This window comes from Malaclemys terrapin, chromosome 10 (assembly GCF_027887155.1).
Source record: "Malaclemys terrapin pileata isolate rMalTer1 chromosome 10, rMalTer1.hap1, whole genome shotgun sequence".
Taxonomy (NCBI): Eukaryota; Metazoa; Chordata; order Testudines; family Emydidae; genus Malaclemys; species Malaclemys terrapin.
Window position 1 is genome coordinate 72,761,178 of NC_071514.1, and position 26,349 is coordinate 72,787,526.

Sequence of the window (26,349 nt, forward strand, 5' to 3'; positions counted from 1 at the left end):
AAACAAGAAAAGAAACTTTTAAAAAAAATGTTGGAATAAAAACTCGCATTTCTCCTAGCCCTGCTCTTCTTCACCAAGCTAACATTTCTTTGTTTGGAAATGCTGCATGTACAGTACATGTCACAGCTGTCCCCACCCAGGGCCATAGAGTGCTGCTGGTAGTAGGACAGTTGTGGTTATGCTGCAGAGGGGGCCAGGGCAGGATTTAGGTGCTCATACTGGCACAGGATGTAGCTTCATGGGCGCTACCTTTGTCCCCACAGAGTAGGGTAATGCAAGGGGGAAGCAGGCTGGTAGCTGAGTGAGGGAGAGATTGGTGGATCCTTTGCAGGGGGTGTTGAAGAGAACAGCTGCAGAGACCCCCTAGAACATAAGAACGGCCATACTGGGTCAGACCAATGGTCCATCTAGCCCAATATCCTGTCTTCCGGCAGTGGCCAATGCCAGGTGCTTCAGAGGGAATGAACAGAACAGGAAATCATCAAGTGATCCATCCCCTGTTGTCCACTCCCAGCTTCTGGCACAACAGAGGCTAGGGACACTCAAAGCATGGTGTTGCATCCCTGCCCATCCTGGCTAATAGCCACTGATGGACCTATCCTTCAGGAACTTCTCTAGTTCTTTCTTTGAACCCTGTTATAGTTTTGGCCTTCACAACAATCCCTGGCAAAGAGTTCTACAGGTTGTGAGTTGTGTAAAGAACCCGTGCAACCCAAGGTACTCTGTGTGCAACAGGAAGCCGTTCTGACCCTTATGGGTGTGTCTGCACTGCTATAAAAAAATCGTGGCATGGCCACAGCTGGCCAAAGTCAGCTGACGTGGGCTCGTGAGGCTCGGGCTGCGGGGCTAAAAATAGCAGTGTAGCTGTTCGGGCTCGAGCTTGGGCTCTGAGACCCATCCCCCTCATGAGGTGTCAGAGCTGGGCTCCAGCTCGAGCCTGAATAGCTACTCTGCTATTTTTAGCCCTGCAGCTGGAGCCACTCGAGCTGCCTGGCCTCAGCGTTGGTGCCATGGGATTTTTATTGCAATGTAGACACCCTATGAGTTCTCCCTGCTCTAATGCTTGGTGCAGTGGGGAGAGACTTTGGCCATTAATACCCTGTAACGTGATATTTATTCCACTGTGCCAGGACCGATAGTGTGATAATGTTTTTATCTGGAATATGTAAAGTGTCAGAGACAGGCGGTGAGAGAGACACATTTTCATCTTCTGCGGTAGCTATCTGCAGATACAACGGGGAAAAATGAATGTTGCATTTGACACACTCTGCTCCCTTAACTGCAGGGATTGGATTCTACCGCCTCAACTTGAGCTCTTCCCAGTGACTTTTTTCCCTCCCAAAAAAACCCCATTACTTAGTGAGAGGTGTTTTGAACTAATCTCTCCCTCACAGGGATCTGAATGGCAGATCACACCATTGAGCCATCTAGGCTACTATCTTCCATTGTGCAGTGCCCACAAGTGCCTGTAATATCTCTAGTTTAGCCAGGGGTGAAAGTAACTTACAGGACTTACCGGTACTGCCGGAGTCCTGAGGGGGCCATGGCCTCAACCGGAAGAGGCAGGGCCTCTCAAGATTCAAAGGGCTCTGGGCTCCCCGCTGCGGCGGGGAGCTCTGAGCCCTTTAAACCCGGCCCTAGCCCAGCTGCCGGAGCTGCAGGTGGGATTTAAAGGGCTCTGGGCTCCCCGCAGCCGCGGGAGCTCTGAGCCCTTTAAATCCTGGCTCCAGCTTGGCCGCCGGAGCTGTGGGCGGGATTTAAAGGGCGCTGGGCTCCCAGCAGTGGCGGGCAGCCCAGAGCCCTTTAAATCCCTGCCGCGGAAGCCGGTGTGGTCCACGTACCATACCGGCTTACTTTCACCTCTGAGTTTAGCTTAGTACTGCGCTCTAGTGGGGAGGGGCGAGATGGATAACAGCTGATCAAGGTGTTTTCTGTCACTTGCGAATGGGAAGAGATGATTTATTAAGATTTAACTGCTCACTTCTCTTATCTACTGCAAAGCAGGCTTTAGTGAACAACACCCCCTCCTCTCTATAGCAGAAGCAGATTGTTAAAAGGAGGAAATCTGCTTGGTGCTGAGGGGCTTTCACGGGTTTTTTTGCTTAATGAAGCAGAAGGAAAGGACAGCACTACAGCGGATAAGCATGTGGAAGTGGGGCAGCCTGTAGCCTCGAGGGCAAACTGTAGACTTTAAATCTGAGACCAGCTGAGGTCACCTCTTGTGCATGGGCAGCCTCCATAGGGGAGGCCTCCTTGCAGTGATTCAGACTCTTCTAAGGCAGACCTACTAATATTCATTTTGATAGAGGATTTGCCCAGCGAGATCAGCTGCTTAAAACTATTTTCCCCAAATAACAAGTGACTTTCCAAACGCACGCTGCATGTATGCATCCCTACCCCTTGTGAAGCAGGGGTGAAATCCTGGCCCCACTGACATCAGTGGCAAAACTCCCATTGATTTCAGTGGTGTCAGGATATCACCCCAGAGGCCGTAGGGTTGCCAGTTTTGGTTGGATGTTTTCCTGGCGGTTTCATCACATGACATAATCTTTAATGCCTGGAGACTCCAGGACAATCCTGGCCAAGAGGTGGCATTTCAGACTTGATGGTTCAGTGGTCTGGTATGGCAAATCATATGTACCTCTCCGAGCAACAGACTTGGGTAGTAAAGCCCCGAACTGCTGAACGTACATAAGCACAAGTGTGATGGGGTATCCGCCCACACCAGCCCTGAAAGGGTGAAGGAAGAGCCAGTGAGTGTGATCGGCCACACAGGCGGGGATTAGGCCATAGAGGTAACTCCTGAGCCAAAGCTGATGCTCAGCTGAGCAGGTGTGGGCTGGCAACAGCAATGGCTGCAGTGAGGAAGTCTGTCACCATCCTCGTCTGCATTAGAGAAGGCAGGAGGGCACCCAGGGAAAGAATAGAGCCCCTGGGAGCATGGCCCTCGTGAAGGGCATACCCAGGAAAGAGCAGGGTAGAGAAGAAAGTCTGTGGGAGGTAGAGTTGCCAATTTTGGTTGGACATATTCCTGGAGGTTTCATCACATGACATAGTCTTTAACTAAAGATTAAGCTTTAATTCCTGGAGAGTCCAGAACAATCCTGAAGGGTTGGCAACCCAGGTGGGAGGTAGCGTAGACAGCAGCCAAGGGAGAGAGCAGCAAGGTTGGGGCCTGAGCAGACCTTGGCTGGGTGCTGCAGGGTCCCTGGGCTGAATGTGGAGTAGGAGGTGGCCCTGGGTTCCCCTACCCGCCAGTGATGGAGTGGCATAGCCTGGACTAGTGGTTCTCAACCTGCTGGTATGCAGAGTTCTTCCAGAGTGTACTCAACTCATCTAGAATGGTGGTTCTCAACCTGGGAGTTTCAGTGCCCAGGGAGGTCATGTGATGGGTTTAGGGGGATTGCAAGTGCAGAGCTGGCATTAGGGGGTGGCAAGCAGGGCAATTGTCTGGGTCCCCACGCCACAGGGGGCCCCCATAAAACTAAGTTACATGCTTCAGCCCCACCGCCTGCGGCTCAGGCTTCAGAGAAGGCTCACAAGTGAAAAACACGCTCAGGTATCACAGTGACATGGAAGTACAATATTTATATTCCAATTGATTTTATAATTATATGGTTAAAAAAAAAAGAGAAAGTAAGCAATTTTTCAGTAATCGTGTCCTGTGACACTTTTGTATTTTTATGTCTGATTTTGTAAGCAAGTAGTTTTTAAGTGAGGTGAAACTTGGGGTACGTGAGACGAATCAGCCTCCTGAAAGGGGTACGGTAGTCTGGAAAGGTTGAGAACAACAGGTCCAGTAAGACTTTATAGCCCGGAAGGAGAAACCACATAGTTTGGGTGGAGGGATGAGTTACAAAGATAAAGCTGAAACCCTTGAAGTGAGAGAGGGGGTAAGCAGGAGGACAGTGCGTTGAGAGCCCACCAGGGCAACTGTTAGACTTGGAAGAGAGCTGTTCTCCAGCGCAGCTAGGAGGAAGTACTACCCGTGGTGAGCACCCTGGGACAAGTCTAAATAATGAGACAACCGTCCTGCTATTTTGGTTTTAAAAACCCAGGTCTCTGTGGGCCCAGAGCCTTGGTCTGGCATTTAAAGTCATTGTTGCAAGCAAAGTGCTAACCAGCCACTGGCCCAAAGTGAATTAGACTGAAGGCTCTCATCTGCCTACATGACAAGCAATGGTAAGGTCCAGATCACTTTAGCAAATGCTTCCAATATGTAACAGGTGCAGATAAGTATGTTCAGGATTTTGTCTTTTCCCTTGCCCTACCGCCCAAAATGAATTCTAGTGACCCCGATGTCAGCTGGAGAAAGCTGGCTTAGGAGGAAAATGGCTGCAGCAGCTGGGAAGCTGCCAACCTGGAAAGGCTAATGAAGGTCAGAAACATTTTTAAATACTTTAATTGCAATGTAAATACTGGATTGTTTGAGTAAATGTTGAAGTGCATGACAGGAGCAACACGGCAGCCATTTGTGCCTGTCTCTCTGGGTCAACTAGTTTTTGTACAACTCTTGTTTTAAATGAAAGGGGGATGGGGGAGTTGCATGACACCATCCCTGGGCCCAGTGCACGTTTTGGGGCCATGGTACCTGCTTTGCACAGTCTTACCTGCTGCAGGGATCCTGGAGGCAGCTATGGCTGGGTGGAGGCCCTGGTAGTCTGGCTGTCAAGGACTCTGGCCAGAACCACTGAGGCACAGGCTCAGAGCCTCCCACAGTCATCAGGGGGAACTCACCAAGGAGGTCTCTGGGCAGCTTTTTTTGGTGAGTCCCCTCTGGTAGGATTCTTTGTGGCCCGGGGAGAAATGGACCCAACTTCCTACCTTTCAAACATTGCTGCTGCTACTTCTTCAGTAGTGACTCTCCATACACTTCTGAAATATTCTCTGCATCTCTTACAGAGACCAGGCCCCACATTGCTAAACAGCACTTTAGCAGGAACAAAGCTGCCTTTAATGTTCTTAGAACCTCAAAATAATTTAATTTGGGTCACTAACAGAGTCTAATCCCCCTTAAACACACAAGGGAAGAGTTATGCAAGCACCAACTTACAATTCAAGTTCAGATGTCATGTAAAAGGCACTTTAAATGGGTGGAGTTACCTTAGTTCCTGGGGTTCTGGTCTGGAGAGATAGCCTGGCTAGTACACTGAGTTATGGAAGACAACAAAGGGTGATGCTATGTACCTGGCTCTCTAGTTTTCTTGCTATGCATAGATTTACAGACAGTTTAGTTGTAGTGGATCCTGGTCCCATTTCTTAAAAACTCTCTTGACTGTTTATATAGGCCCCGATTCAGCAAAGCACTTAAGTGTGTGTTTAAGTGCTTTGCTGAATCTGTCTAGGCACAGTAATGAAAGTGAGAGAAGTAATAGTGAGTGACAGACACTAAGGGGGTCTAATAAATCTTGCAGGGGTTTTTAAGCTCCTCAGTGACCAGTACCTTACAATAGAGATTCCCACAGCAGTATTCTGTGTACTTTAAAATCCTTCTCTGTAGGACTTTTTTATGGAGTGGGACAGACAGCATTTTAGCTGCCAAGACAGCGTATCAGTGTCTGGATTCAAATCTTAGCGTAAATAAAGGGGCATTATTACAAGTTATTAAAGCATTTGGCAATACTGCATAACCTTTAACAGTAAATGCAGTATCAGGTAGCTAGTGGTACAGAGATCAGATATGAAGGGTATGCCTTCCCTCAGTAAATACTGCCCTGCTGTCAGCTATGACCTGCTTCTCACTGAACAAAACTGCTAGGGTATTTTATTTCTTCCAGTAGTGTTAGCATTGTAGCTTAAGGCAAGTAGCTACCCCAGTTTCAAAATAGTAGCTAGTGACAAGAGTTTCTCTTGGACAAATTCAAGGGGATTTCACAACAGGAGCCTTTTTTCTGACAGTTGAACTTTATTTTTCAAAATCCATTTCAACCTTCAATTAATTTCAGTAATGTTATCCCATAGTTCTGGGGCTGATGTACATTTTAATTCCATCTGTCACTTTCTACTTTAAGACGACTTTCAGTGGACAGAGATTTGGTGCTCAAATATAGATTTTATATTTTGCATATGTTCCCTTAAACAGCTTTTTGTTGTACAACAGACAAAATGGGGTTGGCCGTGCCGGGGGAAAAAAAGGAGAAAATGCCTGATTACAGGAGCCTATATTTTATTGACTCAGTTAGTATAATATGTAACTCTTGCATTGGCGATGTAAATACTGGATATTCAAAAGGAAAATATAAGTTGACCTTCTGACATAGATTGTGTGTTAGTGCAGAGAAAAAGCAAGCCTAAGAGTACACTAACGATGCTTATTTGGAACAATTGCTGTGTAACTTATAGAAGTGTGTGTAACCAAGTATTTATAGGAATGAATGCAAATAATGTCACTATGACACCTGGAACACCACAGATGTAAAAATCAATAAAAAATTATAATCACATATTGGAAAGTTCAATAGGTTAGACAGTAGCATCTTTAAGAATCTTTTTCACATTTGGACATAAACAGTGTCTTGGCATTAAAATATCAAATATATATATATTAAATACAGGCAATAGTTACTTCTACAAATACAGTACGTGAGACCATGCCACACTGCTATTCAATTTATATAAAATACCTCCATATACAATCACACACAATATAGGGAAAAAGAATGTAAACTTGCAGTGCTACCATTAAGAAACTCGGGGTATGAGCCTGCTCTTAACATTCCCATCGAATCGAAGTGTGCAAGATTAGCCCCTCAGTGAAAACCTCTCTAAGCTACAATGGATAAAGCCTGATCCTGTAAGGTGTGGAGTGCCCTCCTGAAACCAACAGGAGTTGAACGCACCTTGCAGGAGGTGATTGGCACCACGCAGCATTGGGCTTTAAAATAAGAGACGTTCAGAGGAGAATCTAGGATTAACTACAATTTTAAAGCAGGACAGAATTAGACCTTCTCTTTTGAGGAATAATGTACACTAAGGTGTTAACTCACTAGGAGAAGAGCCAGAAATATATTCAGCACAGATCACTTAGTACAAACTAACAGCAAAGCCCCATTTTGAGTGCATGCTAGTCTACACTGACTTCACTGGAGTGACTGTAGCTCTCTACCACTATGAAGCCAGAATTAGGCACAGAACTTTTTCCAGTCTCTTGCTCGAAGAGACTTGGACAAAGCATGAGTTGTGAGCCGTTGGAGGATGAGCTGAACGTGAGGCTAAAAAGATGATTTTTTCACCTCATATCTGATACATGTAGAAGCAGATGCTGCCACCCCTACTGAGAGATTAGGACCCTCTTCCACAAGAGTTCTGCTGATGCCAATGGGAGCACTTGTGAAATAAGATACTACTCAGCATGAGAATGGGTACCAGAAATTGGCCCTTAGTAATGTGTAGTCCCCCCGCTCCAGTCCCGCACACAAACACTTGTACTCACATGGAACATTATTGATGCAAGTAATCCCCGCTCAATGCGAGGGTAGCTTTGAAGTCAATGAGCTGACTCACGTGAGCAAAGTTAAGCATGTACATAAGTGTTTGCAGGGTCAAGCCCCTAGATTTTACACTAGTGCAGTGACTAGAGCTCTCTGTACAGTAATCAACTATATATTGATACAATTTTTAAAATCCTCCTCCCTGCCCAAAGATGAGCAATACTAAAACTGGAGAGTGGCATATAAGATGAGTGAGTGTTAAGGGATGTAGGGAAGGGAATTAAAGACTTCTACAGAAAAATAAATGAGTCTGTAAAGATAGTCACATTCACACAGTTTGTGTAGCAGCTTTAAATAGGGGTCAGGGCTATTCCTGTGGCTCCAAACAGCACCTTGTCTCTCTTGTCAAAACTGTGTCAGTTCTATCAAGTCATAGTCTATTAACTTAGTAGTATAAGAATAAATTAAAGATTAAAATGCCCATATTGCAAATTCCAGTTCTATAAAATGCATTAGTTTTATCAGGCGGCCTTTTTTTCTGAGCAGAAATGGGTTGAGTTTGATGTGTCCTACGGTTTGTTTTTCTTTAAATTGCTTAGGAAACAAGCAGCAGCCAGTGTACAGAGAACAGCAAATACTAACAATTAACGGTGTTTCTGTCTAGTTCTTGCTCTTCGTTAACCATCAAGGTGGTTTTAGAATGGTTTCCGTTTCCTTTTCCTCCATTCTCCCCATCTTCTAGATCCGTTGGGTTTGCTGAATGCTCTTCAGAGGTCTCATGTAAAGCAGCCTTAGGAGCTTCAGTTGCATTTCCTCTGACTGTAATGTGCTCCCATCCACCCTACATGAGATTTTAATATATTGAAAAGAAACATCACAATTTGATTCAGAGCTTTGTTTACAGGAAAGTTTTTACGCTATTTATTCTTAATTCCCTGCCAGGGGGTTAGTTCCCCACTACGTCAGCTCAGAAAAAGGACTCCTTATAAAACCCTGACCTCCTAGTATGTGCAACTCCCAGAGTGAGCTGGGTGCATACCTGCCTGGTCCACATACTGCAGGGGCTCAAATCCCCATGACTCCCATCTCCTGGATGTTCTGGTTAGAGCATCTAAAATGGATAAGACGCATGCTCAAGGAAAGGAGCAGGCCTGGACAAGGATTTAGTATTCTGCATAATGGGGATTGGGTGAAATCCTGTCCGCACTGAAGTCGGAATTTTGCCATCGACTTCAAAGGGGCTAGGATTTCAGCGAGACGGTTTAAATATCTACACTTCAAACACTGCAGCAGAGAGTAGTGCAGCCTCATGACAATGGAGGATAATCATGCACAGACCACGGAGAAGCTTTACTTTTTAAAATGCTGCCATGTTAACTGCTGTATTATATTTCATTTGGCTAATCAGTTAACTACATATTTTAACAGTGTCACTGAAGTCTTCATTAAAGAGTTTAATTTTGTGTCCAAAGCTCTCAAACTAAAAACCAACACTAGTTTAAAGATTAGTATAATGTAAATGATGCACTGTTCTATACAGTAATTGCATAACATACTTCATTAATTTAAAAAAAAAAAAAAAAGACACATACATCTGAAGACACTATCACTTGACATGGAAATGTCTCCATAGTCAAGACAAGGAATGCTCCCATTTCAGAGTACAGGGTACAAGACCAGTTTCCTGCCTTCCACAAGGAGATGAGCAGCTATCCAAAATTTTGAAGGAGCCTGCTGAGACAAGGAGTGTATCTTCCTCTATAGACAGTGCCCAACCACCTATAACTGAGCAATTCTGTGCCCCCAGCACTCACCCCAATGCCGTAGTCCCATGAGAGCCCTTTCGGTTCCAATGGTTGGACTCCTGTTCGATGACAGACTGTCCCGCAACTTAGGCTGTGACTTCCCTGCACTTTGTCAGCTATCACCCAAACCTTAAAGAGAGAGAGAGAGAGAGAGAGAGAGCGCGAGCGTAAAATGTGTTTCACACATTGCTCTCTTCCCCTAAATGAAAACCATGACAGTACCCAGTTCAATCACACAAACAGTTCCAATGACTGGATGCAGTGACCTTGCTTGGAGCAAAACAGCTCCAATTTGGGCAAAGAGAAACCCAAACATCCCTGCACAAATGAGACCCAGGCGTGCAGATTAGCAGTGAAAACATTCCCACTGAGATTTAACAAGGAAGGTTTACAATACATGCTGTTTGCATAGTTTCAGTGGGACAGCAGGAGTCTGTGTTACCATTTCACAGAGTTAATTTTCAGGTTGTCAGGATGCCAGCATGTGAATCACTGTCTTATGAGGGAAACAGGAGCAGAAACCAGTGTTTACTGATGATTTAACTAGGTCATTCATAACTAGTGAAATGCAAAGTTAAACACATACCTGATCCAGGGGTCCCACAGAAACTTTACGGATATTATTTGAAACATGGTCCCAACTGGATCCTTGAGGGTAGCTTGGTGTGATTCCCTGACGGTACCAGAGATTACCTATAAATAGATCAATTAAATCCTATGAAGGGAAGGATGGGCTTTTAGACAGTGTTCGGGAGTTCTGCTTGTGTAGGATGAGCCCACTGCATTAAAGCCATGAACTCTGCACTGTTTAATTAAACCTCATAAGAGATCAGCAGTTAATGCTTCCTTATCTTCTATGGAATCCTGTTACACTTTTCACTAGTGTGTGGAACTTAATATTCTCTATTTACCCTATTTTGACCTTCCTGAATAATGGTGCACTCCCTAATTTGTAAAGCTCCTTGGGGAAAGGACCATGCATTATAGATTTACAAAGATCCATGCACACCATGGATGTTATAGAAATAATGCAACACGGAAAAGGAGTTCTCTCAGACAGGACACTGCAGAGTTAAAGGCTTGTTTCTTTTGTGAAAGGACCCTTTAAATTTTATCTAATGATGATGCACCAGTTTGTTTGCTATGGATGATGGGCATGGTTCACTGCAAGGCATTCTTCCTGCAGATTTGCCTGCTTTTGGGTTTCTGGCAAATCTCCTCAGGTGCAGTGAGAGATGTAATTTTCTTCTTTATGACAATCCAATGAATATTAAAAAAAGTTACAGATGCTGTGTCCATATTCTCTATGGCAATAGCTACGTCCAATACAATCCTAGGAGTCAGGCAGTGATTACCTCACCCAGTCCATCACTGTGCCAAGGCCAAGCTATTCCCTCTAAACACACAGAGGAACAGATGCTCAGGCGGTGTAGAACAACATAGCTCCACTAACTTCAATGGAGCAATGCCAATTTACACTGGTGGAGGAGGGGGCCCAGAATCTTGTTTTAAAGCAGTCAAATCTCTGGTTCATTTCTGAGGCCTTGTCATTTAAAACTCACCATTTTTATCCACCGCCAACATAGATGTCCGTCCTACTGAGACTTGTTTTAACTTTTGTTTTGGAGGTGAAGGAATATGGTACCAACAGTCTCCTGAAAGTTGGAAATAAATGAACAAGGCATTGAGAAAACAGCAGTAACGAGAGTATTGTAATAGGCCAAAGAAAGCTGTGTGTTCAGACACCATGGGGTAGGAGCATTAGAAATACCTAGCTACGCAAGGCATGGTGACTCACAGCAGAGGGAACCAAGAAGCCTTCCAGCCCTTCTGTCTATACAATAACATGACCCGCTGACATGAAAAGTGCTGGTCTCAAAGTCAAGCACACCCAAAGCACTAATCCTCTCCATTTGAATTACACACAGTGAGAATACCTAGCTCTTATATAGCACTTTTCATTGGTAGATTTCAAAGGAGGTGAGTATCATTATCCTCATTTTATAGATGGGGAAACTGAGGCATAGAATGGTTAAAGTAAAGAGTGGGAACCCACTTCATATAAAGCAATATTTTCCATCTCCTTTCCCAACTCAGTATTTTCCATATTGAGGTGTGTTTAATGCTAGATGGTTTCTACCCTGACCTTCTCAAGAGAGTTTGGCCTGGAGAATTTAAGGAGGAATGTTGCTGACCCATGTGAAATGGCATTTCCTTGTGGACAAGGCTGGTAAAACTTCTCTTGGGCTTCCAAGAAGTTACCCAGATACATTGCTAACAAAAAGAAACTCATCTCAAGGTTTTGTAAACATTAACTAACTTTTAAAAGCATCCTAACCCATGTTAATATAAGTGAGGAGGAGGCTGTTTACTTTGCATCAGCCTCACACTCTTTGCAGTGGTGACACTGAAATGTCTCCGTCCTGTGCTTGTTCAGCTCACTTCATCCTTGCTGCGAGAAGACCTGCTCTGTTCCCCAGCACTCACCTGCAGGTTTTTTTGGAGATACTGAACCCCGGTAGAAGGTAGAACCATCTCTGGCAACAGCCCAGACTTGGTGGAATGCCCCAATCGAGACCGACATGAAGGGCTGATCTGTTCCCACGTGAAGCCATGATGTTCCCTAGTGAATGACAAAGAATAGCTTGAGAAACTCGCACCTGTTGCAGAACTGAATGACACAGTGCGCCTGCTGGCTGAACAGTACCTGACGGGAAAAATCCTACAGAATGCAACTGGTTCTGAACAGTAATTTTTATAGAACCTTATATGACTTAACAGACAAAGCCCTTTCCCTGGTTTGTTTAGATTATGCTAGAGCAGGGATGTAATCTTCCGTTCAATTCGATGGGACTTTTCTATAAGCGCATTATGTCTTTAGGTGTACCTAACAGTACAACTCCTGAAATAGAACTGGTAGAAAAAACAGGAAACATATTAGTGAACAATTTTTTCAAAATTTTTTTAATACTGGCTTTTCCAAAGTTTCGAGATGTCTACATTTAAATTTATATTAAAAAAAATAAAAGGAAACATTCTACAAGCTCTAGATATGACTTGTGCAAAAATTGTGCACACTTGGCCCCAATCCTGTAAAACTCTTACACATTTAGACATGCAAGCATCCTTCTGAAGTCAAAGGGAGTGTCACAGGGTGGACTGGGCCCTTTAAGGGTATGTCTATATTGCACACTTCTTACGGCAGCATGTGGGGTATATACATGGCACCCTCCATCCCCTGCCCAGGTATGAACAGCTTAGGGGAATAAAAGGACACCAGAACCTTAGGCTATGTACCCCACATGGCTCTCTACACACCCAAGCAGTGCTTCCCACATCTACGTTGTGATTTTTAGTGCCAGGGGTGGGGTCCTATGCCCTCCCTGCTGCCAGACCCTTTCCCCATGGCTTCCCCCTTGCCAGAGCCTCTCTCTGTCATCTATAGCTACATGCTGCAGTGGGGACACAGCCTGCTTTTCACTGTTGTCTATAGCTACACCTATCCTACATGCTGCCTCCAATGGGGTGCAGCCCAGCTATAACCCAAGAGGGTGCTGGTCCAGCCCACCTGTTCCCCATTAAGAGCCTCATAATCAGGCCTAATAGAGGGCAGCTGGCCTTGCTATAGAGCCAGAGGGGAGGTCTGGTTCAGGGACTCAACTGATGCTTTAATGGACTCCTGAGCCTTATTAAGGGGCAGAGATCAGTCTGGGAGCAGAACCACAGGGACTGGTCAGGCTGGCTGCTCTGTGCCAGGGAAGGCACTGAACCAGAGAGGCTGCAGGAGAACATTACTCCAGGGGAAATCAGGCTAGAGGCTGAGTTTTTCTATACCAGAGCAGGGGAAAGACTCAATGGTAGCTCGAAAGGGGCTGGAAACACAGCCCAGGGGTAGGCTGAAGAAAAGGTTGTTCTATCTTTTTGCTGGGACGACTTAGTTGTTTTTTTGTTACCCCCCCACAAGGGTTAAGTTTGTTTGTGAGGTGGCTAGAGGGCTAATCCACATCTCCAGCACTAGCCTGTCTGTGGAGTTTATTAAGGTGCCCTGAAAAAGAGGGAAACTGAGGTACCCCTGGCCAGGAGGGGACACTTGGGAGGCAGCTGCTATTACAGGGATGATTCACATGCATAAGTACGTTAGTGGATGGAGGTTACTGTTTTGCAATCTCTATTATAGTCTGTAGGTAAATGTGAACCTAGTATTAAGTATACTAGGCACAACAGATCTACATGGCTCCTTATAAAAAACACACAGCCCAATACAAAGCCCACTGAAGTTAATGGAAAGGCTCCCATTGACTTCAGTGGGCTCTATATGGGGGCTATAGCTTGGCCAGGTTCCTGCCCTGAGCAGCTTAATATCTAAGTCAGATGGGCATACTACCAATAATTTGAGGAGAAGGAGCAGACCCCTCAGTGACTGAAGGGGAAGTAGAGGAAAGAGGTGTTAGGGAGACATAGGGGGAGGGATAGCTCAGCGGTTTGAGCATTGGCCTTGCTAAACCCTGCTAAACCCAGGGTTGTGAGTTCAATCCTTGAGGGGGCCACTTAGGGATCTGGGGCAAAATCAGTATTTGGTCCTGCTAGTGAAGGCAGGGGGCTGGACTCAATGACCTTTCAAGGTCCCTTCCAGCTCTAGGAGATAGCTCTCCTAATAATAATAATAATAACAATAATTAATGGAGATATCCTGTGTCAAGCACAGGAGGCAGCATGAGTATACTGCCTCAGGGGGGGTGGAGCAGGAAAAGAAGGCTGAGGGACTAATGGGGGTTTACACGAGAGACAAAACCAGTGATTTGAGGGGGCACAGCATGTACACGTGCACTTTAAATGACACTTGTATGAGAGAGGCAGTAAGGAGAAAGTCTTACAGCTGGATTTTGCTGCGTTACTCCGAGTCTGCACAGCACGTCTCCCTTGTCACTAACTGCCCAGAGTGCTATCGATTCTTCTTTGTCTGCCGCCGAACTAGGGATTATGGCGATGTCCCAGAGGGTGATGGGAGGCACTTCCAGCCAGGGTCCGTTGGTGATTATTTTACATTTTCTGAAGAGAAAAACCCCACAACCCTTTAGGAGCACGCACTTCCTGTGAGTGAGTCTGTGCCCATGCTGACAGAATAACTCAAACGTAGGGGCGGGGGAAGGCCCCAAATCCTTTCATTAAATGGGTACTATGGAAACCAGAGATACCCTGCAACTAATATTTTCAGTTTGAGAGAGGGTTGACACCAACCAGGTTTGTGTTTCCAGGTTGAGTTCTGAAGCACTAGACATAGGATAACGTTTATCAGGGTTTCTTTTTCAAGAGCAACTTAAAGAAAAAACAGGCCCTCTTAGAAGTCTGTGCTGTGCTCCACTTTGCTTCCTACCGGTCTAAACCTAGCCTAGAACTTCAGGATAAAGAAGAGCATTCCATCATGTTCGTGGGGGAATCCATTACTGAGAGCAGAACTCTGTAGCTGGTCCATTCCCTCCTCTGTACTGGCAATGGGAGTGACATCTGGACTTGATTCAGGAGGGGACTGTCTGAAGATAACACAGAGCATCCCGAGGGAGGGAGGGAGGCATGTTGTTGGCTAAGAGTTGGCAGCCTTCCATTAAAGCAGTACAGAAAAAGGTTCTCTCTTAATGGGCCATTAGAGAAAGCTACATTGCTCTAGTGTCCGTAGAGAAATAAGTAGCACTGCGATTAGGGAGGATGCATTAGACTCCACAGGCAGAATGTCTACCTGCACCCAGCCCGAGAACACAGGGAATTTCTCTCCTCCAACCCATAAATCCAGGATCTACCCCTAAGCAATCCCCTATTTGTTTTCAATTTTAATTTGTGCAACTGAAAGTCAGGAACGTTTGGGCTCAAGGCTTTTCTCAATTTGCGTCAGTTGTTATATTTGGCATCAGCACTTAATTCATTTGGATTCAATTTGTTACAGGACATACAGCAGAACGGTTTGTGGCCCCAGGGCCTCGCTGAGCGGGAGGAAGAGACGCTAGAGGCCTAAAACGTTGGCTCTGCAGCTACAAAACAAGCACCAAACATTGAAGTCTTTAATTTGTAGGCTCGTAGCGCCTCATTAGCGCAGGTGTTGGATAGCTTAGCACAAGAAAGTGCAGGAGGAAAACTAGAGTGATTCAGAATTGCCCCAGGTTCCCTAGAGAAAGAGCAGGGTGCAGGGGGCTTCCTGCTCAAGGCACGATACAGGGATGGTTTGGTCTTTTCTGGTTCCATCCAATTACAGTAAAGCGTGGCTGGGAAGTCATCAGTTGCCTAGTAACTAGGTGGTGCTGGTTAGAGTTATATTAGGACTCCATCTATAAGAGGGTTAAAGCCCTACGTGGATTGTAGCACCTAGGAGCCCCAGTCATAAACCGTTGTGCTAGGTGCTGTACAAACACAGAACAAAAAGACAGTCATTGCCCTAAGGGCCTGCAATCTAAGCATAAGAGGCATGTGTTATAAATGGTTACAAGCAACCTACTGGCTTGCCGGACTCTTTAACAACATCTCCTAATCATTTAACCACCATTTATAGAGGGAGCTATAAAAGGGTGGTCTGCCCCTTTAAGGGCTAGAGGCATGGGCCCAGCCAACCCTAGTTACTAAGGCACATCTGAACGGGGTTTAGCTGAGTCCCCTGTAACGAGCAGCAGTAAATGAAGGATGCTCAGGGAGACTAGAGTACAGAGGCTGCTGGGTGAAAGAAGTGAGACTATGGTAGGGAAGGCCCGAGCATGTCCTAATAAGGGGATAAATGGCTCACAAGAGCTTTATTTTGAATTTTTTGTTTATTTAATAAACCAGAACCCGAAAAGGGCTATGAATGGACACAAGGGTTTGAGTTTTTGAAGAAGCCCCTTGAAGGGGGATACTGAGGCAGGCTGCCTGTAGAACTGCAGTCCACGAGGGGATACTTGGGGCGATCTGTCCTGTGACAGGATCCTCGATATGAACTGTGACCAGAGGGCTTTTACCTAAAGATCTCACACAGTCACAATGGAAACGTTGGGACACTTGTGTGCAAAGGGTGGGAGTGAAAAATGCAAATTTAAGTGGTTGCTAAAGCCAAGGGCTGCCCTGCTGGAGATGGGTTCTTCAGTGCCGGTTTCAGTGCTGTTGCCCTTTGTTAACGGAGAGATATTTAAGGGACTAAACAGCTTGCTCTTAAGAAACGAGCATGTCTGAATTCTAAACTTTATATCCATAACTTAATCCCTTACCTGGCCCAGCGTCTTCGCCGTACAAAATCCTTCATCGTCTTGTGGCCATGGTAGGATCTGCCAAAGATACGTGGTTTAATGCAAGTTTGAGAGGACTTGGAAATACCTCATTTCAGCAACAGCCTGTCAGCGCTAACTCTGCTTCAGCCCAGCGTTATTTTCCATGCAACTGTTCTGTAAAAAGCTCCCCCTCACACTACATAGTGTTGTGAGGATACCAGGCATAGGCTTGCAACTGAAAATAACTATGTACCCTGGACACCCCCTGGCCGCTTTAGAATACTGGCAAGCCCTTATTTTGCTGTGTGGGACTTATTTTTCACCCCTCCTCCCCAAATACCATGGCCAGTAATGCTTCAAATCGATAAAGTACTCAACACTAATTGTCAGCAGCTCTCTCACCCTCATTTTGCAAAAGGGGAAATCAAGGCACAGATGCCACCATTAAAGAAAAGCTGAAGTGCAAATCAACTAGGTTTAATAATTGCTTGCAGTGTGGTTGTAGCCAATCAGGTGTTAGCCTGGCAGGGCCATGCCAAGTTTATTAGGTACAAGAAGGTAACTCCTTACGCTGGAAAGTCCGCTGCATACTGCCAGCCTTCCCGATCAGTTCCACCGGAAATGTTAAAATCAATATACCAGTCAGACACCTAGAGTCAGAAGGATAATATGAACAGGAGCACAACAGAAAGGAAAGCACAGCCGGGAGATCACCTTTCACCTCTTCTTCTGCACCCTTTGTATTGTAATTGCTTGTATGGAATGATCTGATAATATTTATATTACAACTTTGCCTGTTGAGAACACCTTCCATCTTGGGTCCCCAAGGACTTTAAAAACATTCAGGGTGGGATTCACAAAGGAGCCAAAGAGGAATTGGATTGGGTGCTGGGGGAGGGACACAATCAATCCTCTCAGCATCCCTAGGATGTAGGGAAGATCATCTCCATTGTACCGATGAGGAAACCTGAGGTTAAAGTGACACAGCAGGTCAGTGGTAGAGCCAGGAATGGAACCCAGGTCTTCTGACACCTCCATTCTGTGCCCAAGCAACTAGGCCATCCGTTATTATTTTAAAATAAAAAATAGAAAAAAAAAATAATTTCAAGACAAAATTTACCCAAGACCACTGCGGGGATGGAGGCTTTGTGTTAACTTTTGTACATTCTTGTAAGCCAGACGCGTCACTCCACATGTACCTGTCTGTGGGCAGCCCTCTGCAACACAAGTACAAGGAATAAAGAATAAGTGACAGTAAGAGAAGGATAAAAGATAAAGCTCTTCACCTCTGCCTAGTATTTCCCACGTCCACACACACACACACAACACTGTCTTCAATCACTAGACTCTCTTGAAGAAGGGACTGAAATGAAACAGGTTTGCTCTGCAGCTCAGTTGCCTGCCAAACACTGATCAAAGATCTCAAAAAAACGACTATTTTGCATTTAAAAACCAGGAGGGTGAATCTTGAGAATGCTGCCGCTTTTCAAAGGTTGGTGGAAAAACCTTTCGTACCCACCAACAAGAGATTTATTGACTTCCATTTCACTAGACCCCAATGTCTTTAGATGATTATTAAATATTGTTATTAAATGCAGCATCCAGCAGCCCCACTCAGGATCAGGGACCCGTTGTGCTTAGCACTCCGCAACACCCAGGAAGACATGGTTCCTGACTTGAAGAGCTTACGATCTATGACCTTAATCCTGCAATGCATTGCTTGCAGGTAGGTTTTGTGCCTTCCCAGGGGTGTGCTGGTGTGCAACGCATTGCAGGACTGAGACTACAAAGGCATCCCTTAATGAATATTGACAAATCTAGCCTCTCAAAGCCCATGCGCCTTCCATCTCAATTTAACACTAAATGTTAGAGACAGCACGTGAAATAAAAGTTTAAAAATACCCTGACAGTTCCCTTGACCATTATAAACACACACACTTGCCTGTTGCTATATCCTGTGACTGGATTCCACCGCTGGTTCTCATAGATATAAACACATTTCACATCTGATTGCATGTAAATATTATCGGCACTGCTGGCCAATCCTGCAGGCAATAAATCACTCGGATTAAAAGCCAAGTTAAATGTTAAAGAAGAAAGTTGCTATAGTTTAAAATTTTGCCAGGTAGAACATTTATGCACTTTTTATTGCTCATTTTTGAGCCAAATATACAAAGCTAAAATGCACAGCTTGCTTCCCTTGCAGAGACGGGACATGCCCATCACCTCATTCTACAGACTAGACACAATACAAAGATGGGGGATTGAAATTTTTTGTTCTGCTGGTATCACGTAGGAGGTTACCCAGGGAATGTAGAATAAATGTGTGTCATTACCTTGAATGAAGCCGCCTCCGTATCCTCCAGTATAAACCCAGGCTGTGTGATCGTAACCTATGCCCCATACTATGCCATGGCTATTACACTCTATCAGGCGGAGATGCCCTCCAATCTGACGCCAAAACCTGCAGGGAGAGAGAGAACATTTTACATGAACTCCATAGTGGAGTCAGTAACAGTACGTGTTCCCTGCCCTGCGCCTCAGCCCTGACTTAGGGAGGGTAGGAGGCCAGTTCAATCACTAGCTCATTGGGCCGCTGTCCAACCGGTGGGGAAGGCGATTGATGCCAGTTAAGAATGCTCCTTTTGACTGACTACTGTCAGTGGGTGGAGGCAGCTTGGCTACCTCAGCTGCGAGTTTGTAGCCTGTCAAACGCCTCATTTCCATGTAAGTTTAACTTTGAATTTCCCAATTTGATCCATTGTGTTTGTTTTGAACGGTTAGCTATGATACACCGGTGGGGATTTTCACTCGTTAGCTGTGGCTATTCGCCCTCAGCGGTCACTTCGCCTGGAAGCTTTTCCTCTAGGAATTTCCTTGGTTTAATACACATGGATTGATGGTCCTAATGTGGGACTGGGGAAAGGCAGCAGGCCAGAGGGGATTCCCTCACCTTCTGCAGGAGCAGAGTCTTATTTTCCTCTTACTCAAGACGGACCCCCATGTCTGCAGATGTGAAGAGGTGCACAGCAGAGGGAAATCCCTTCCTGGGGACCTGGAGCCCTGCAGGGTGTGGTGTGTGTGTGTCTAGGGAAGGCAAAGGGACTGTAGAGGAACATGCCAGTGGGGAGTCTGGGGGAGTAGAAAAGAAGACCTGCTTTTACAGATCAGGAAGTGTGCAGGAGTAGATAAGGGCACCAACAACCTGGCAAGCTTTATGGCCTCAGAGGAGCCCCACCCACCTCTCCCTTCCACCATTAGGACTCTGAGGGTATGTCTACACTGCAGCTGGGAGGTATGATTCCCAGCCAGGGTAGATAGACTCCTGCTAGCTCTGCTCAAGCTAGCAGGCTAGAACAGCACTGTTAGCTACCTGAGCTCTGACCCAAGGGATCAGGCGGGCTTGGACTCCAGCAGCTACCCTGAGCCACCGTCCATGCTGTAATCTCTCGCCACACTGCTATTTTTAGCATGCTAGCTGGAGCTGAGCTAGTGCCAGTCTGTCTACCCACACTGGGAATCACCCTGCCCAGCTGCGCTGTTGACGTACCCAAGGGATTTTTAGGGGTTCATAATTCAGAAACACTTTGTGCAAGTCACTTCCAAATAGTAGCAAAAATTCTTCTTGGCCCTTAACCTGCCAATTTTGAGGTTGATTAAGGGCCTCTTTGCTTTTGGACTACAGTGGTCGGGGCTGCAGTGTCATGCTTAGAATAGAAACCCAGCTGCTATCCTCACTAGAGAGCATCTACTGCCACTGCATGGGGGATTCAGAATTCCCTCACTTGGGTGCTATTCAAATCTCAGCCCTAATGAATGGAATGTTTCATTTACTCTAAAATGCCACCCACTAATTTGTGTAGGAGAATTTAGCACCCAACCCTGCAAGTCTTACAGGTCATCCCAATGAAATCAGATAGGAAACCTTGCAAGATCTGGCTCATAACATGCAGCTTGAGCATGTGAACATCAAAATGTAGCCTGAGGAAACTTCTTCATCTCACTTCTGAAAATGAAGGCAACTCCATGTCTCTCTTCGTCTTTGGCTGACATCTACAGCACACAATGCGTTCCACACAACAGACCGCATAACTTCTGACATGGAATTAAAGAAAATTCTGGCTGCTTGAAATGCACAATAGTGAGGGGAACTTTAAAACCTTCTTACATTTGGTCACATGGCATCAGATGTGGTGTGGCCTCTAATTCAGGACTTGGCTCGCTGACAAAGACGTCTCCTTTGCAGGTAACAGACCAGATGGCCTGGTGGGAGGGAGGGCCTTGAATCCGTCTGCTTTCGCAGCAGGACATGCTCAGCAAAGCCAGCTACGATATAAGGAAGGAACAAAGAGCGAGGAGGCGCATTTCATGGTGTGAACAAGGGTTTTTGTTAACATAGGTCATCTAGTGCTAGTGAAAGGAGGTTATCCTCATTGCTAGTCCACCTTGGAGATTTGTAAAAGGCAGAGTTCAGATCAAAGGTGTCAAGATTCATTGCTATCAACATGATTTATCTTTCAGGATCCCTCCTTCCCTCTCACCACTGCTGAAATGCAGTCATTTGTGTGCCATAGAGACGCAATCAGGTGGATAGACAGCTCAATGCACAACAGTGAAGGAAAGATTTGTCCCACTGGTTTAAGCTCTTTATAAGAAGTAGAATATCTTACACAGAGCTGAGCAAACCTTAGTAGTTAAGACGGTTGGAATGTCTGTAGCCCTGCCCATCACACACAACTCCATTTATCTGCCTCCAAAGAAGGGTAGGGCTGAGTTAATCCTGCCACAGTTCCTGTGGCCTTGTCCACAGTAGGGGATTTTAGAGGGGACAAAAATCCCACAAGAGTGATCATGGGGTCAGCTGCACCACTGGTCACACTGGCACGAGCCCTAGAGATGACATGCAGCTGTAGGTGTTTTCACTATGATGTCAAGTAAACTTGGGCTGAATTTTTGTTGCACCAGTGGAATCCCTTCCCAATCTGTTTGCTAATGCAGACATAGCCAAAGAGTCCAGAGGTTGCAAACCTGATACTCAAATCTTACACAAACGAGGGTTTAAGGAAGTAACCAGACTGTGTTAGAAAGTTGGCAGAGTTACCCAGTCATGCATTTCTTGTTCTGTGGCGGCTGCTAGACGAATTGGCCACCGCTGCTTTGTCCTCTCGGGCGTGTAGAGAGCGAAGGAGTGTTTGGCATCATTCAGAACTTCAACCAGAATGGTGACTTCGTTCAGGAACACGTGGATGTACTGGCACAATACAAAGGGCATTGGTGAACAAGACAAACTCCCATTAAGCCTCCCCCATTGCCAGCACAATAGGGAGACCTTGCACAAATGGTCCCTGGTAAGGATGGCAGAAGAACTAACATTCTGCTTGGGAGTGCTCGTGAAACGGGGTTAGACTTACAGCCCTGGATGACTGGTCCTATCTACCCCCTCTACATCATTCTGCCAGTGTGTGTCAACCCTACCTCAGAGGGCTCCCTTGCTAGGCATCAAAGGTTGGTTCTTTCTCCATAAAAAGCAACAGAGGGTCCTGTGGCACCTTTAAGACTAACAGACGTATTGGAGCATAAGCTTTTGTGGGTGAATGCCCACTTCATCAGACGCTTTTTCCATGACCATTCAGTCTTTGGGCTGTCAACAAGATGGCTAATTGGTGTCAGCCTGGTAGTGGCTTGCCCATTGAGAGCGGGATTATTTCTAACAGGACCCTGAGATAGCCACCAGAGAGAAAAGACCTTCATTTGCTACTGGCCTGGGCCAGATTGGAAGTGGTGACCTAGACGAGAAACCCTGTATCACAATGCCCATCCCCATGGTTTTCCTCTTGTCAAATGGGACACCAGCACTGCACCGCACTACTCGAATGCACCTTCTTCTCCTCATGATACATGTAATAGATGAACAGAATGCTGTCTCGCATGCCGTCGTTCCCAGTGAACTGCTCCAGTGCCACTCGCACGTCTGTCCATTTATGAGGCTTCCAGCTTCTCCACCACTGCAAGGTCCCTGTTTTCACCCAGACAGACTGTGGCAGAAACACAAGGTTACAAGGAGCTGCAAAGAGCTTTCTTGACCCCCTCCCTCCCAAAATTTCTGCTCATTCTTTCTATCTTCTGCTTTGAGACAAGCAGAAGATAATGTGATCAGATGAAGGCTAACAAAACTCTATGGCAGGGAAGTGAGATGCCCCCTTCAGAGAGTTCAAAATCACAGAGATTCTCCGACTTGGGAAAATACAGGGGTTAGAGTTAGAAACAGTATTTCTAGCATTTACGTACTTTTAACATAATCATCTACTAAAACTGATGGAAAGTGCATACACCAAACTGTTCTATATTGAAACTAATTTTATTTTAATACTTTAAACAGGTGATATTGGATAACTCAAGTCTTAGAAAAGGAGGGGCCAAAATCCTGAATGAAATCTAAGAAGAGCCCAAGGAAATTCTGTGTGATAATCAAAGGGAAATATTAACTAGAAATCCGGTTATTCAGATGTTCTTGACATTATAAGCACTACTTATGGAAGCTGTGCTATGCCCCCTGGTGTTCATACAGAACAAGCTCACTCATTTATTGAAGTCCAAGTAATAAGGATATTCATGCAAACAGAAGGCCCTGAATTTGTGTAGTGCAGTAACTCACAAGTATCTAACACAATTTAAAGGCGTCCTGGATTAGGGATTTCAGCATACTCAGGAACAAGTGCAACAGTCAGCCAGTGTTCTTTTTGCATAGTACTAGCTGGAACTTTTCTACAAGAGCAGCGGTGCCAGAGGTTTAATGGCTACTAGGGTTTCCAATTGGAGTGCTTGGGAAAAGCTACTCTAAGAGCTGTGGTAATGGACAAATGTGAACGGGGGCAAGGATACAATGCTTGATTACAGTAGGTTGCAGGCCATACACTGGACAGTACCATCACGGATACCCAATCCTGACAGATGTTAAATCATGATCAGAGTTAAAGGGAAGGAAACAGGAGGACTTTCGCTTACCTGCTCAATAGCTTGTTCATAGTGTCTAAAGTTCTCCAGTTCCCGCTTGGTCCTTTCACTGAGCTGCTGGAAAATCTGCTTTCGCCACGCTGCTGTCTGCGCTGGACTGATAGACAGGGAAAGAGACTGCACAGAGGGTAACAGACCTAGAGCAGAACCAAAGTGATGAACAAGTGAGCTTTAAACTCAATTCTGTGACGTATTAGATGCTCAAGACACAATCTGCCACTTCAAAAACACTGGGGCAAACACCTCTGGTCTAAAACCACTATTGCATGAACACACTAGTCCCAGTGGCATTACCAAAAGGCCAGTGAAAATACTGCAAATGGTGCATAGAAAATGGATTGAAAGACTTATCATAAACTCCTCTGTATATCCCTCCACTAAAGCAGCACCGGTATAGTCCTAGGAGATGACCATAGGCTCTACAGATTCTGATACAGAGCTGAGATGACCAGTAAGACAAGGCTAAGTATTGGGATGCCACATACTCATTAATTTGACCATATTTCACTTTTTTCAAAAGCCTCCCTGTTCTAATCCCTCCAGGAGTCAAGGCTGGGCTCCCATTCAGAAAACCACCTTCAATTCCTCTTGCCATTAGAAAAGCTTATGATGGATCACAAGGACTATGGTACCAGCAGGGCACTGTGTTATTTGTCTCTAAACAGGCTCCCTCTACAACTTGATTTTCACGAGTTTTCAATCACACCCAGGAGCCGTTTTATCCTGAGCTCTAGTTTCAACGCAATGGAGAGCTAAACAGGTGTGTGGAGTTCCGACAAACTGGATTATTTCCTGTGTAACATTTCTGCCAAACATGCAGAGAAATAGTAACTAACTATGTTCATAAAGTGCTTTACAGCTAGATACGCTCAACAGGAAATACTCTTCACCCCAGAAGGGAGGGTAACAGCTAACTGGCATGCAGGATACTACATAAGAGAGTGGGTGGAAGAAGGAGGGATTATTCTGAGATAAGGACATGCTTTAAAATAAATAAATAAATAAAAAAGCACGGTATCTTATTATGGCAGCATCATTAGGCCGTGAGTGGGGATCAAGGCCCAGCTACGCTGAGCTGACAGTACCTGACTGAAGAGTGAACCATTTCAGCGAGCTGTGTGAATCCACCAGGCAGCCTCCCCCACACACCCAGGCCCACAACGGATGCTCATCAGCTCCATAATGTTCTTCGACTCCAACTGAGAACATGCCAAGGGAAGACAGGCTGGATGTCTCCGGGAAGGTGCTGGCGGAGAGCAGAGGCTTTTTATGGGCCTCCTTTAAGTCAATGTTTGTCCACTGCAGTTCTGCAGGATGCGGATCCTGGTCAGCAGAAGACTGGGGATTTTCGAGACCAGCCTTCTCGCCATTGTCTGAAGCGGGGCTGGCTTCTTCAGGAGCAGAGTCCGGAGGATCCACAGTCAAGTTTGCACTCGCTTCTGCTGACTGGCTTCCCACGTTGTTACCATTGACACTAGCTGCAGCACCTGACAGGGGCGCGTCGGCAAGGTTTGGCTGTATCTGTGGGCTCTCAGTATCAGAGGAAATGTCTGCATCGCTCTGAACAATCAAATTCATTTGCTCCCTAACGTCGTCACTGAAGAAACAGCCAGCGCTTGGGGACAAACAGACAAGTACCTAATCAGCCACCAGTCCCCAAATTATCAACCGGCACACAGCCATAGAAAAGACCAGAGAAAGACAGACAGAGATGGCTACACAGTGTCCAGCGGACACAAAGCAGAGCTTTTACGGTAAAAGCTTAACGTCATCCCCAAGGGAAGAGAGCCCGACACATGGCTTTGCAGGCCATGCTGAGAAATCCTTTTATGACAGCCTGTAGGGTTGGCTGCACAGAACTCTCCAGAATACCCCAAGTGTTAACACCCCAAGGCCCTGTCTCTTGGTTTACAAATGCTGAGCAGGACTCTTTTTAGATTCCAACTGGTAGGAACAGAAGCAGCCAAAGCAGGGACTGCTGCATTTGGGAGGGGTGGGGGTAAAATAGGGGGTCCAGCCAGGCCCCTTTCTTCCTCCCAATGCCCCCTTGGCCCCAGAACAGTGCAGAGGAGACCCCACACACCTTCTAGGGGTAGTAGGACCCATGTAGTGCCTCCTGTCTTCTCCATGTGGCCTTGGAGGAGAGGTACAGAGAGAACCCAGCTAGAGACTCCAGCCCTTTGGAAGAAGAGCAGGCAAAGCAGAGACCTTTGGACGTTCCAGTCAGGACTACAGAATGGGCGGACATTCTGTGACCTGTGCTGATCGGCTGTTTGCTTCAGCTCCCTGCCACCTTCATCTCAGATTCACTCCATAGCTGCCTCCCCGCCCCCAACCCTCGCCTCCATTCCCTGTTCTTTCTATTTAGCCGATCCCCTCCTAACTCCCCCCTCCCCCGGCAAACTAAAAGGAATCCTGGTATTAACATGATGTTTGCTGCCATTACACTGTTCACTCTGCTTTGTGTGTGCTAACCTTTCCCCCATCCTGTGTCTGTCTAGACAAGACTGCATCAAGATTGTTTCCTTGTGCTCCCCCTCTGACTGCATCCATCTGTTGTCGTCTTATTCTCAGACTGCAAGCGCTGCCTTTTTGTTCTGTGTTTGCCTAGGACAATGGGGGCCTGGGGCTCCCAGGTACTACTAGTACAAATAAATAATAATAATAGAGCCTATCAACATTGGATTCATTCTCAACTGCAGATAGTTTCTGTTCAGCATCACAAGACGTTCTGATTCCTAGGGTTTAGCACGGGGCTTCTCACAGTGTTCCCAGCATGTTCTGCATGGCCGATGGGCCAACTCACACCAAGGAGCCATTTGTTTATTCTCTCTGGGAAAGAAAGTGGCAAGATGCCACACAAATGACACCCAAGAG

General features: G+C 45.9%; 1 protein-coding gene across 1 annotated transcript in view; it reads right to left on the reverse strand.

Moving 5' to 3' along the window:
* Positions 1 to 5,883: 5,883 nt before the first annotated feature.
* TECPR1 (tectonin beta-propeller repeat containing 1) overlaps positions 5,884 to 26,349 on the reverse strand; it is a 39,245-nt gene continuing 18,779 nt past the window's right edge. Inside the window, exons 10-25 of the mRNA XM_054042028.1 lie at positions 24,558 to 25,087; positions 23,464 to 23,609; positions 22,338 to 22,493; positions 21,560 to 21,709; positions 20,627 to 20,784; positions 18,795 to 18,922; positions 18,401 to 18,503; positions 17,579 to 17,675; positions 17,029 to 17,108; positions 16,459 to 16,515; positions 14,110 to 14,284; positions 11,723 to 11,858; positions 10,798 to 10,890; positions 9,822 to 9,928; positions 9,245 to 9,364; positions 5,884 to 8,271 (exon numbers count right to left, since the gene is read on the reverse strand). Of these exons, the coding sequence (XP_053898003.1) occupies positions 8,068 to 8,271; positions 9,245 to 9,364; positions 9,822 to 9,928; positions 10,798 to 10,890; positions 11,723 to 11,858; positions 14,110 to 14,284; positions 16,459 to 16,515; positions 17,029 to 17,108; positions 17,579 to 17,675; positions 18,401 to 18,503; positions 18,795 to 18,922; positions 20,627 to 20,784; positions 21,560 to 21,709; positions 22,338 to 22,493; positions 23,464 to 23,609; positions 24,558 to 25,087 (2,440 nt within the window). The 3' untranslated portion in view covers positions 5,884 to 8,067. The remainder of the gene's footprint in view (positions 8,272 to 9,244; positions 9,365 to 9,821; positions 9,929 to 10,797; positions 10,891 to 11,722; positions 11,859 to 14,109; positions 14,285 to 16,458; positions 16,516 to 17,028; positions 17,109 to 17,578; positions 17,676 to 18,400; positions 18,504 to 18,794; positions 18,923 to 20,626; positions 20,785 to 21,559; positions 21,710 to 22,337; positions 22,494 to 23,463; positions 23,610 to 24,557; positions 25,088 to 26,349) is intronic.